The sequence below is a fragment of the Cololabis saira genome, chromosome 11 (genome assembly GCF_033807715.1).
Source record: "Cololabis saira isolate AMF1-May2022 chromosome 11, fColSai1.1, whole genome shotgun sequence".
Classification (NCBI taxonomy): domain Eukaryota; kingdom Metazoa; phylum Chordata; class Actinopteri; order Beloniformes; family Belonidae; genus Cololabis; species Cololabis saira.
Window position 1 is genome coordinate 37828999 of NC_084597.1, and position 13551 is coordinate 37842549.

The 13551-nt window shown below is 40.7% G+C and overlaps 1 protein-coding gene across 2 annotated transcripts in view; it reads left to right on the forward strand.

Annotated features, from left to right (window-relative positions):
- The window catches only part of gsna (gelsolin a), a 27307-nt gene continuing 13756 nt past the window's right edge, over nt 1–13551 (forward strand). For both annotated transcript variants that reach the window (XM_061734448.1, XM_061734449.1), the window contains exons 1-4: nt 1–158; nt 8887–9087; nt 11695–11849; nt 11977–12138. In XM_061734448.1, coding sequence (XP_061590432.1) covers nt 8892–9087; nt 11695–11849; nt 11977–12138 — 513 coding nt within the window. In that variant the 5' untranslated portion in view covers nt 1–158; nt 8887–8891. The remainder of the gene's footprint in view (nt 159–8886; nt 9088–11694; nt 11850–11976; nt 12139–13551) is intronic.

The window sequence follows — 13551 nt, forward strand, 5'->3', positions numbered from 1 at the left end:
GGGCCGGGGATGGGAGTGTCCCGGCCCGGGCCGCACACACTCACTGCGGCTCCGCGCCCCTCACACTCCACGTCTGCTTCCGCTGCAGCTTGGATCACTCACCGCGGCTCCCCAGGTCCACACCCGTCCATCCATCCGCTTACAGGCTTCACGTCCAGGTAGGACCGAGTAATAACTGCATTCAAGGAAAACCCCCGAAGCAGCCGGGGGCGCAGATCACGGCTGTAATCTCGGGCAGTGATTTATCTAATGCCCGCTCGTCCGGTCCAGACTGGAGCAGCGGCCTGCTGGCATAATAAGAGCAGCCCCTGCGCTGCTCACCGGGGGCTTTATGCTGCGTTCCATTTACCTCGGAAATCGGAACTGGGAACTGGGAATGGCAGCCATCTCGGAATGGTAACTCGGGAGTGGTGAACCTCCCCCCACTTTCCCAGTAGGAAATCCCACTTCGAGGGGCGTTCCAGTTGAAAATTCCGACTGAGAACTGGGAAATTCCGACTTCCGAGGACAAATGGAACGCGGCTTTAGAGCCGTTCATTTCTCCACAGTAAAGGGGAGACAAAACAGACTTTGCAGCGTGTACAACTCATCGGTCTCCATATATGGAGAGGCGGTGGAAACTGGCGGAAATTCAGCGCAGTTTCTGTGGCCGCAGGCGGAGGTTTATTACTATCTTATTATTACTCAACTGAGCTGAGTTCAAAGTGTCATAATGGGTAAAATATTTTATCTGGCAGTGTTGTTTCGTGTAGCTCAATACAATCAAGTTGATTATTGGATAATCTCGATGTTAACCCGAATTTTTTCCTGGCAGACATCAATTCAATTCCATTCCATTTTATTTATATAGCGTCTATTACAATAGTGGTCGTCTTTAGGCGTTTCCAGAGATCCAGAACATGACCCGAGCAATTATTACATAAACGTAGGAAGGTAAAAACTCCTCTAGTGGGATACATCTTAATCCGTGTGCATAGATATTTGTGGTTGCTATAGAGACAAACAGTTACAAATAGTTAGTGAGTTCATTGAGGAAGTTTAACCAACACATCCCGTGTGAGGTGAGTGTGTCATGCATTGTGATGCAGCCTGTGGTTGAGAAAGAGACTGTCAGAGTCAGATGCTGCAGTCAGAGTTAGTCAGAGGTATGACAAAAAGCACCAACTGTTTAAAGTCCCAGAGAGCTGAGGGCCTTCTGCAGGGTTAGACTGCAGGGTGTGTTTGGATATCACATCAGAGGACATTCCTAGCTTGCTTTCAACCAAATCAAAGAGTATAGATAGAGTATAGATTTGCATTGTATATAGTCACACATCACTGCCTCCATGTTCTCAAAAACAGAGGTGGTGTTTGTGAAGAGTTTTGTGATTTAGGCCATGCAAATGTTGCTTCTTTTGTTAGTGTCTACATCTCTGTATTCAGCACTAATGTCAAATTTGAAATCATGATACAACTTCATTGTTTTTTCCCCCCTTTTTAATTTGGACATGTGTAAAAAAAAAAAAAAAAGATTGTCTGAAACTGACACAACAAATACGTGAAAAACAGTTTACTATTTCAAAAATCTGTTCAGCAAAATTATTTCAACTGAGGCTGTGACGGTGCAGTTGAAAGATCCAGCTATAGTTCGAACTCTATTTCTGAGCTAACTTCATATCCCCTGATAAGATTTGGAAATTTTTTGGTGGCAACAGTGGTTTTCTCTTGGGCTGGATTTGATGCAGAACTAACAGGCTTGCGTGTGACTCGTATTTTTCCATCTGAAGTGGAATCTCTTGTCTTATCACAGATCGTTTGCACATTCCTTAAAATCTTTTGTCTGACCCAGATGTACATGGAAAAGGCATTTTAGTCTTTTTTGGCTGGGCATCATCAAATAAGTGTGTTGGATTCTTCAAACAACGAAGGCCGAACCTTAACTGTAGGTGACAGACCAGCGACAGCTCAAACAAGTGTTTGCTTTGGAGCGCCACGTCGTTTATCCCGTACATCCATCCATTCATTAGCTAAACCCACTTCTTTCTGTTCAGGGTCACGGGGGAGTGCTGTAGTCTATCCCCACTGTGTTTGAGTGAAAGCCAGGGGCGCACTCTGGACCGGTCCAGTTAAAGGGAAAGTTCGTTTTTTTACAACCTGGACCTTATTTCTGGCATTTTTTATGGTCGTATACTCACCCAGGCAAGTTTGGTGTCATTTGGAGTCCTTCGGAAGATATTAGGGGGTTTTTTGCGAGCCGCTTCTCCATATAATGGTAGCGAATGGGGGCACAGCGGGACACAGACGATGCAGCGTCTAAATAACACATGATTGCCGCGAAACACGTTCATTTCTTTTATGAATCACTAGATCTGCTTCCAGGACCTGTTGTCTACATCCGGGGCTTTGTGTGTAACAAATAAATCAGTTTGTAAACAAGACCTCTGAACTCATGACGTCATCTCTCTACGTGCACTCTGTCCTCCGTTCAGTGAGCTCTTCAGCCGTATACTCTGGCTCAAAACGGTAAGGACGTCCATCATATTCAAAGTCGTCGTCCACAACCTCAGAATTTGACAAATATTCAGACATATTTCAAATAACTAACAGTAAACTAACAGTAGCGAACTCCAGCTGTACACAGAGCTGTGTCTGGGATGCGCGCAATATCTTCCTCCAAATGACACCAAACTTGCCTGGGTGAGTATACGACCATAAAAAATGCCAGAAATAAGGTCCAGGTTGTAAAAAACCGAACTTTCCCTTTAAGTTAACCAACTCACATACTGAAAGAATGGAATTGGGCAGCTGTTGAATACGTTCATTATGGTCGTGTTCCTGAGAACAGACGCTTCTGCTTTTCTGAAATATGAGCAACTGTGCTTTATTTCATTTATTCCGGACAGAGAAACAGGCGGCAGACAGAGGACTTCACCTTGTGTTTGTTTCCCTCAAAGAGTTTGCAGCTGCTTTGTTCCTAACACCGGCCCGTCATATCCTTTAATAAGCATCCATATGACAGAGAGGCTGTTTACAAAGTCTTTAACAACCGTTGTGCCTCTCTGTTTTGTATTGACTCAACAGATGTTAGGGAAGCAGTGTGGCTGCTGAAGGAGGATGTGCAGAGCATACTGGGATGTTCGCTGACCGAGCTGAGTAACTGCCCACACGAGGCTCGGTGTGGCATGCATGGAGAAAATGAGTCATCAGAAAAGCTCCCCCTTCTTGAAGGAGAAGGTTTTTTTCCTTTTTTTGTGTTTTTTTTTCTCTACATGAGGAGGGGGGGGGGGGGGGGGGGTTGTGGGCGTGGAAAGACTGAACAGATATTGCTTTTATACCCCAGAAAAAATCAGATTTTGCAAATTATATTTGTTTTTGAATTGGGAGTGCAGCAGGCAAATCACAAGGGCTTTATAAAGATTTTATTTCTTGTCATGCGATTGAGTTCACGGTTACTCCGGAGTGGCTCGGGCCCCCGGGGTGATGGCAGATACAACAGAGGATGGTGATAAGCCGGGGGGGGGAGGGGACAAAATAACTGAGGCTGGAATGGCACGCTCGTTCTGTGTTCGTTAGGAGAAGAAGGGGTGGCAGGCGGTCCCACGGAGGAGGGGACGCAGACAAACCCTGCACAGACGGGGTTCACACTACAAGACACCATCTCCTTTTTTCCAGCACGCCTGTGAAGAAGTACTGACCAACAGTCATGTGACCTGTTCTATTTATGTTTGCAGCAGGGTGTGTGTGTGTGTGTGTGTGTGTGTGTGTGTGTGTGTTGTGTCTCACACACACTACCCTCCTTGAGTCACTTTATCCACCTTGGAGAAGCTCAAACCCTCTCAGTGTTGTTTCAGCAGGAAAATCACAGTCACGGCTGTCAACGTGTCATGATCTCAAAAAGCTAGATATGCAGCATGTTTGGGAGCATTTCCAATGAGAGCTGAAGTGAATACAAGGCTACTTTTTGTATTTACGCTTAAACTACCATACCCTCTGCGCTGGAACCCCAGCAGTTTGTGTAATGAGCAGTTTTAAGTACCGTTAAGGGACTTGGGTGTGCGTGAAAACACCCATCTCTGTTTCAGTGAGGATGTTTGCGTGCAGGCTGTTTTTGGATTCTGCCTATTCTAAATTGACAAGACGCTGCAGTATATCAAGCAGAATAAATAGATTTCTTTTCCGTGCTGCCTGTGAACACAATGCCATTGTCTCAATGGGTTGTTTCAGGTCTCATGATATTTAGATTTGGAGATTGTGGTTTTTTACTTCACTTATAAGCCTTGTAAATAACAAACTCTAACCCTATTTGCAGAATAGTTTGTCAGGAGATGCAGCTATGGATGCCAGCCAGGGTTGCTTACGTTGCTGATTTATGATCATAAACTAGTTATAACAGCCCAACTTTTTGGCAGACACAATTGACCTCATTGTGTTTCTTTTTTAGCCTTTAGATAACTATGGGTTATCTGAAGCTGTTTGCAAATCAAGACCAGTAACACTTGTATTACACTGACATTACTGTGTTTACTGTCATCTGTTTTTGGAGACTACTGTCAGGCGTTAACAAAGCTTAGCTCCGCAGCAGCAGCGCTGGGACAGCTACAGCTGCTGCTCTAGCAGCTAACACGCAAGTCTCAAAGGGTTGATATGACACATTTTGTGTTTAGCGAACTACACCGTTATTCCACTTTCTTTTTTTAGACACTGAATTATGTTGTTCAGTGGCTGAATGTGATTACTGGGAGAACTTTGCCATAGAGTTGAGAAAGTAAACCCAAACCACAATCATTTCCAAAACTGTTTTAACAGTAATATTAAGATTAATAAAAACAATCCGTCTTAAATGGTGTGGAGACTTACACACACACACTCACAAAAACAAAAAAAAAACACTACTGGAAAATTCAGGCTTTCACACCCATCCAGTAATCATAACGGAACGACTGGGTTCCTCTAGTTCAGTGGTTCCCAACCTTTTTTCCTTGTTTCCCCCCTACTTGTGTCTAAGACCAGCCAGGCCCCCCGACCAGTACGTACTTGCACCAAAATAGTCTTTAATTGAAAAAATGAACATTAATTATGTTTTTTTTTATACATTTCTCTTTGGTTTACTCTGTATACATATTAATTTGTTTTTCTCCAATGTCACCAATGTATAAAATACACATAAAAGGACATAAAAATATTTCTGAAAAATGTCTCTTTTAATATGAGACCAACAATTTTAACATTTTTCCTTTAAAAACCTGTCGGAGTAGATTAAATGTTGAGTAATGATATAATAATAAGGAATGAAATCATTTCCTCTTTGTCACTAGTGTATAAAAAACACAAAAAATATTCAAGACATTCATAAATTATTCCTAACAATGTCTTATGAATGACTTATGAATATATTTTTTACAACTGCATAATTTCAAAGCAGACAAAGTGCCGCGCCCCCCCAGAGATCTCTGGCGCCCCCCCAGGGGGGGCCCGGACCCCAGGTTGGGAGACACTGATCTAGTTGTTTCAAATCCAACTAAATGTGGCGGTAGACACTGTAATGTCATAGAAGTTCAGATGGTGCTCAGCCTCATACGACTTCAGGACATTGATGTTTTGACTGTGAGTACGTCATGCTGTAGTTAGTTAATATGCTCTATGCTTCACAGTGAAGGTGAGATGAAACTATCAGTGTCCGACCCACAGGCGGACCTCTAAATATGACTTTGGTTCCACACAGCAATCAGTTTGTGAAAAAAATCGTTTCTAAGAAAGATATCGATTGTAAAAAAAAAAGTGTACCGTATTTTCTGGACTATAAGCCGCACCCGCTCTATTTAAAAAAAAAAACAATAAAAAAAAGATATACAAGCCGCAGATATTTCTGTTGTTAGATTAGATATTTACTACATGTACAGAAGGATTTTGAACTGTAAATGATGTATATGTTTGTACCTAAATAGATCCTTTTAACACGGCAGAAACTTTGCTGATTAAAACAGGACAGAACCAAGAGAAAATAACCGGTATTTATTTATCTATTTATCTGTTTGAAATCTGCTTCTACCTACTTCTATCTGCTAAAGAAGAAGTAGCGTATTCTTCTTTGCATTTGTTTTGTCTTAGTTTTGATTCTAATACCAGTTAGAGCGCCCCGAGCGGTGGAAGAAAAATCCACAGAATAGCTGCACCTTTGTATAAGCTGCATGGTTGAAAACCTATGAAAAAAGTAGCGGCTTATAGTCCAGAAAATACGGTAATTCTTTTCCATGGTGGAAAAGTTAGGGAATTCCAAAGCTACGGAATACAGTTACATAAGATGAGTGTGCACACGGGGAACAGAATGAACCCCACGCTGGTCGGCCTGGTTGGATGGATTCTAACCTCTTCCTGCTTCCAGGGTCACGACCAGATTCCTGCCACGTTTGTGGGCAGACGAGAGCCTGAAAGAACGGCTGATTCCTGCTGCAGTGGGGACGGTTAGTCATGCAAGTTGAATGTGTTCAAGTCCAAACAGTTTGCAGTTTTCAACAGTTACATTTGATATGTTTGCCAACAGCTGGTTAAGAGTAAAGACAAAATGAGACATTGGACTGAAATAGTGAACGGTCACAGAGTCTGAGCTCTGCTTCACTGTAGTAATTGTTTACAGTCCAAACTAGAAATTAATATGGGGTGTGGTGTTAGTGTGGGCTGGAATCTGGTCGCAAATTTTAGCAAAGCCTGATTTTTTTTTTGTATGAATTATGTAACCAGACTGTTAATCTGTAGCTACTAAACATTTGCCAAAAATGTGACAAGTAGTGTATTTTTGTTTAATTGTAGATAAGGAGGTGTACTTTCTCTATTCTGCCACTTTTATTTTATTTTTTTCTGCCGCTTTTATGAAGACTGATCCAGCGTGAGCAGTTAACTTTGAACCTCCTTTTACACCAGAGTAATGTTGCATCTTCACAAACCCGTCTGTGTAATCCATTCTTTATATCTCACTTCTCTAAGACAAATATCTTATCTGAACAGACAACATCAGCTGATTACAAGTTCACGTTGTTCATTCCAGGCTTTCATGACAAAGAGTTTAATCAGATGCTCAGCTCCCGTTACAGAAACCTCAAATATCCACTCAAGCCGCTGTAAAGCCGGCAGGCTGCACTGCAGCGCAGCGCAGACACACACTTGAAACCCTTGATTAGGCGCCATGTGTCTCCTGTACTGTCAGATACAGCTCAAGTGTTTGGTATTTGTTTTTGGGTGTGATTGGATGGATGCCTGAAAGTAGATGTGGGAGGAATTATTATCTTACTGTCCACTATTGTCTACGCTGTAGTAAAAGGCTGAGAGACTGCTCCCGTGACTCTAACTGGAATAAGAGGAAGATACTGAATGGATGAATGAATCTTTCACTCCACACTTTTGAAGTACACTAAATGAATTATGGTGTGAAGTTGGGTACTGATTAACACGTATAATCATTTTACTCGACATCTATGATGTCACTGTTGTCTGGGAATTGGAATTACATTTTGTCAGGCTGGCAGTGGCTTCAAGTAAAATTATCATGTGATGCTCTCAAGTGTTTGTTTTGTTGTTTGTTTTGATCATTTGTCCTCTACACTAGGTTCAAGTATTTTGGATAGGGCTGTGCGATTAATCGATTTTAAATCTAAATCGGATTTATTAATCACAATCGATGTTAAAAAAAGGAAAATCGGAAAATGGATTTTTTGCAGCTGGCTGCATTACAGACACAGCCCGTCTAGTCATCTTTGTTTGGTCTAGAAAATTGTAAATGTACATACAATATACACACACACACACACACACACACACACACACACACACACACACACACACACACACACACACACACACACACACACACACACACGCGCATGATCATATACATACACACACACACACATAGACATACACACTGGCTTGTTCACCTGCATGCTGGCTCTCTAGTTTTTGGGGTTAGGTAGCGGTAGCTTAGCTCAGACTGCGATCAGATCTCAAGATTTAGGTCGATTGCTGTTCGTGTTTTGGTTGGCTCTGTGCCGGTTTCGTGTTTTGTTTGTGGTTTTTTGTTGCAGATTTCCAGTGCTTGACGTGTGTTTCCGTGTGTTCCTGCTTCCTGGATTAGCAGTAGATGTCGTCACTTATATATGCTTTTGGTTTCTACCGTCATGGTATCAATCATTAATACGTGTGCAGACAAGGGAAGAAAAAAAAAAAAAAAAAAAAAAAAATTGTAAATGTTGTCACTTCACTAAACTCAAGGAGGATTTACAGTATCTTTCAATTGCACTTCATTCCCAATAGGGAAATTTGTTTGCTATTTTTCTTTAAAAATAAAAGATAAAATATTTGAAACAATTTATTCCATTGTCTTTTGTAGTTTTACCAAAAAAATCGAAATCGAAAAATCGGGTTTTCAGAGAAAAAAATCGGGATTTTATTTTTGTCCAAAATCGCCCAGCCCTACTTTTGGATATAAAATTATAAATTGCATATCCAAAAGCCATGAACCTTGGATCTCTCCTGGCCCTCAGTCTCAAGGTTCTCTTCTTATTTTAATGGGAAACAGATATACTTTATCAAATAAGATGTACTGGGGTATACAGTCGTTATGCAAGGATGAAGGGCAAAATCCTCTTGTTGAAAAGCAGTTTTTGATGATAATACTTTAGCGTTTTATTCACCAGCTTCTCTGACAGTTACCAGGATTTCCTCTCTCACTGGCCCCAGAGGAAATACTCAGTGACTCATTTTACTGTGTGTTTATTGATTAAAACACTAAACTTTATCTTTGCATCCATGACAACAGCGGAGCCTTAAGGGAGTGGCTTTGTCTCAGAAACAGGGAATCCCTCTCTTTCTGAAGAAGCTCTGCGACTCTCACCGGTGTGATTTTTTTACCCACAGGCAGGATGGCAGCACAGCACCCAGAGTTCGAACGGGCTGGACAAAGCCCAGGCCTCCAGGTGTGGAGGGTGGAGAGCTTTGACCTGGTGCCGGTTCCTGAGAACCTGTACGGGGGGTTTTACACCGGAGACGCCTACCTCGTCCTCAACACCATCAAGCAGCGCTCCGGGAACCTGCAGTACGACCTCCACTTCTGGTTGGGTGAGTGCCTGGAGACACGGGCCATCTCACCATCATTACAAAAACTTGACAGATGTTAATTCTTTTTCTCTTTCTCTTTGCTTGGATTGAAAATAAAAATTGGATACATTTTGGGACAGATTTTCTTTGTTTAGTTCAGTTTCCTTTTGTTGTTTCACAGGAAACGTAACAAATCAAACAAGAAGCAGCAACGCTCCTGTTTGACTTGCAAAACAGATGTGGCTCTGGAACAGCGATTTCATTTGACAGTGTTGCTGCTCTGCAGTTTTCACTGCAGACGCTGAAAGCAGCTGCAGCTCATGTGTTAAAAGCGCAGTGTGCTCTTATAAGCGCAGCTTTAAATATCAAATATTTTCAGCAGGTAGTGGTTTCAGTTTGTAGAATGATTCACTGGCGTACAGTGAAATCCCTGGGAAACTTTCATACACAGTCTATCTGTGATCTAAGGGTGTTGAGAATCCAGGTATATTGTCTGTAATAGATGACATATTAAGATCATCTACTGCAATAAAAAGAGAAGTACATCATAAAATATTCAAAAGAACTAAGGTCCACTTCCGCAACTAAATGTTGATCTACTTGATTTATACTCTTATTAGCTTCAAAGTAAAACAGTGCATCACAGTCTGTACTAATCATGAAAAATATGTGCACTTTTTATTTTTAATGACTTACTTCAATACGCATAACGTGCACACAAAAAACTGAATTAGATCCACATGATATTTTATTTTTTAAATCAGTTTGTCACTGAAGTTCAAATTTAATGAACTTTATTGATTCCATTCATGGCATTAAATACTTTTTCGGTGCGTATAATAGATGAGATTTGTATTTGAAACACGTTTTGCAGGCAAGAATGGTATCTATGCACTTGGAAATGTGCAGAAGTGGTCATGAAAAGGCCCTTATATGTTGTTATGATAATAATAATAATAATAATAATAATAATAATAATAATAATAATAATAATAATAATAATAATAATAATAATAACAATAATAATCATGATGATGATGATGATAATAATGATAATTATAATTGTAATACATTCTCTTTATACAGTATGTGCCTTTCAACGACACTATATATTAGGTGAAAAACAAATAAACATCATAAAACCATAAAATAGCATACCATAGATAAAAACATAATATACAACATGCAAAAATAGGGTAAAATTAGATGATGCATGTGTAATCAGGGGGAAAAAAACTTAAACAGATGGGTTTTGAGTCTGGATTTAAAGAGTGACACCAAAGCGGAAGGAGTTGCAGTAATCCGGACGAGAAGCAACAAAGCTGAGAATGAGGACAGCAGTGATAGGGGTGGAAAACGGGGGGCAGACGCAGTTATTGTTACGTAGGAGGAAATATGCAGACCGGGTAAAGGGCTCTTGGATAGAGCCCTGGGGCACACCTCAAGTGAAGGGAGAAGGCTGATGATATGAGTGCGGCCTGTGAGATAAGATTTAGACCATGTCCACACAAAGGCAAAATGTTTATAATTTCAAAAACATTCTTCGTAAGGACAAAGATGTGTCAGTAAATGTGTGCATCCACATGAATGTTCCCAATAGGCCTGAAAACGCTGTAAATATACAGGCCAGGTATGTTACAGATGGCTAAACATTGGTCAAGAGCACTTGTGCAGAAATCTGTGAAAAGAGAAGTACGAAGAGAAGTGATGTGTATGATGCAAGCATTTCAGAAAAGTTGCAGAGAGGGGGTAACAACTGAGCCACGGAAAAAGCATCTTCTAATCTTTCCACTTTGGAACCTGGTTTCAAAAAATGATGATATGCTGGTGTGATGGAAAATGTAGCCTTGGCCACTTGATTAAAGCAAAACCGCTGAGATCAGGAAAAATATAGCCTTGGCCCAAGAGTGTACAGACTGGTAGTCTGCCCCAAAAAAGATTAACAGTGACCTTAAAGAGGTTTTTTTCTACTCGAATCGTAAAAATGAATCATCCTCTGTGCCTTAAAATCATTATGCTTCCTTTGTTCATTGTCATTCTGTATCGAGACACCTCATGTATGTTTTGACCCTTTTGCATTAGACCCTTTTTGTTTAATTACATCTACTGACATCTGGATCATCTCTCACGTCTTATTCTAGTAATTTAGACACTGAGTTTCAGTCCAGTTATTCACCTAGTTGGAAAGAACATATTAAAGAGCATTTGATGGGTTTTTCCACAACAGGTGGTTTTATTAAATACGTTTGCATTTAGGCCTTTGTGGGATGGGGTCTTAAACCAGTCTAGTGGGATGTGAGTGATACAGGCGGAGGATGGTCTATGGAAAAAACTGAAAAAAATCGTGTCAAAGACTGAACTCAGAACAAGGAGGATGAGAATTGTTAGTACTCCAGAATCAGCAGCCATGAGGACATTAGCTTGTTTTGGGATGTTGTTTCTGCTCTACAGAGGAGGGCAGGCACCACACAGGAACTGTCCATACAAGTTGTTTGTAACAAGTGGAGTACTGTTTTCTCAAGAATTTGTGAGAGGAAAGATAGATTAGATATAGGACATAGGCCACTGAAGCTGCTATGATCAACACGAGGACTGATATGGAGTGTGTCTTTGGTTCCCACGGCACAGGGGATTCCTGCAGCCAGGATGAGAGGGGCTCCGCAGCCATCTTTACAATCCAAATGGACGATTTCCTTGGAGGGAAACCTATCCAGTACCGCGAGGTGCAGGGACACGAGTCCAAAACCTTTCTCGGCTACTTCAAGTCTGGAATCAAATACATGGTAAAATGTCTTATTCTTAATCTCTCATATAGAAAAGTCAGATGTTATGGCATGATTCATTTACGAGTAAAGCTTTTACATTTATAAGTTAAAAACATGTCTGCTTTTGATGTGATCCGTCTTCCAGAAAGGAGGTGTGGCCTCTGGCTTCAAGCATGTCGTCACCAATGAGGTGACTGTACAGCGGGTGCTCCAGGTTAAAGGTCGTCGTGTCGTCAGGGCAACCGAGGTGGCAGTCAGCTGGGACAGCTTCAACACAGGGGACTGCTTTATCCTGGACCTGGGCAATGTGAGTCAGAGTTATCAGATCATCATCAAATAAACATTACTGCCACATGTCCCACCGGGAGGAGACCCCGAGGAAGACCTGGGACTAGGGCTGGGCGATATATCGAGATTTTAATATATATCGATATATTTTCAAACGCGATATGGTACGAGACAATATCGTTTATATCGATTTAAAAAAATATATATATATATTTTTTTTTTCTTTATGATTTTGATATAACTTATTTTGTGACAAATTGACTTGAATGTTTTATTTGAGATTTGCACAAATGTTTTTGCATTTATGCAGGAAAGGGATATTTGTTTTATTTTATTCAAGAAGCATTTTTATTCTATATATGCAGGCAGTTTATTTTTATTTCATTTGTTTTATACATTTTGATATTGTGCAGACCTCTGCTAATAAAGGAACCTGTGTGACATTTGGCACGAGGCTTTGTATTAAAACTGACTGTTTTTTTAAGGGTTTGCCTCAGAAAAAAATGAAGCTAACAGAGATGCTATGCTATAATGCTTTGGGGGAAACCCCAATTATGGCACAGAAAAAATATTGATATATATCGAGTATCGCCATTCAGCTAGAAAATATCGAGATTTGACTTTTAGTCCATATCGTCCAGCCCTACCCGGGACAAGCTGAAGGGACTTTGTCTCTCAGCTGGCCTGGGAACGCCTTGGGATCCCCAGATGAGCTGAACAAAGTGGCCGGTGAGAGGGAAGTCGGGGCTCCCCTGCTTAGGCTTCTGCCCCTGTGACCTGACCCCGGATAAGCGAACCAAAGATGGATAGATGGATGGATGTAACATGATTGCGATGTGTTTTTAGTGCTGGCAAATGCATTTTAACCACCAGAAATGAAAAATAAAGAGATCGTCTATTAGGGCTGAGCGATATGGACCAAAAGTCATATCTCGATATTTTCTAGCTAAATGGCGATACTCGATATATATCAATATTTTTTCTGTGCCATAATTGGGGTTTCCCCCAAAGCATTATAGCATAGCATCTCTGTTAGCTTAATTTTTTTCTGAGGCAAACCCTTAAAAAAACAGTCAGTTTTAATACAAAGCCTCGTGCCAAATATCACACAGGAACCTTTATTAACAGAGGTCTGCACAATATCAAAATGTATAAAACAAATGAAATAAAAATAAACTGCCTGCATATATAGAATAAAAATGCTTCTTGAATAAAATAAAACAAATATCCCTTTCCTGCATAACAATTAAATTAAAATACACTGTGCAATTAATACAATGTAGACAGTAACAGGCAGACTTTTCCACTGAGGTTGACAGTTGTGCAAATAACAAAACATTTGTGCAAATCTCAAATAAAACATTCAAGTCAATTTGTCACAAAATAAGCTATATCAAAATCATAAAGAAAAAAAAATGTATTTATTTATTTT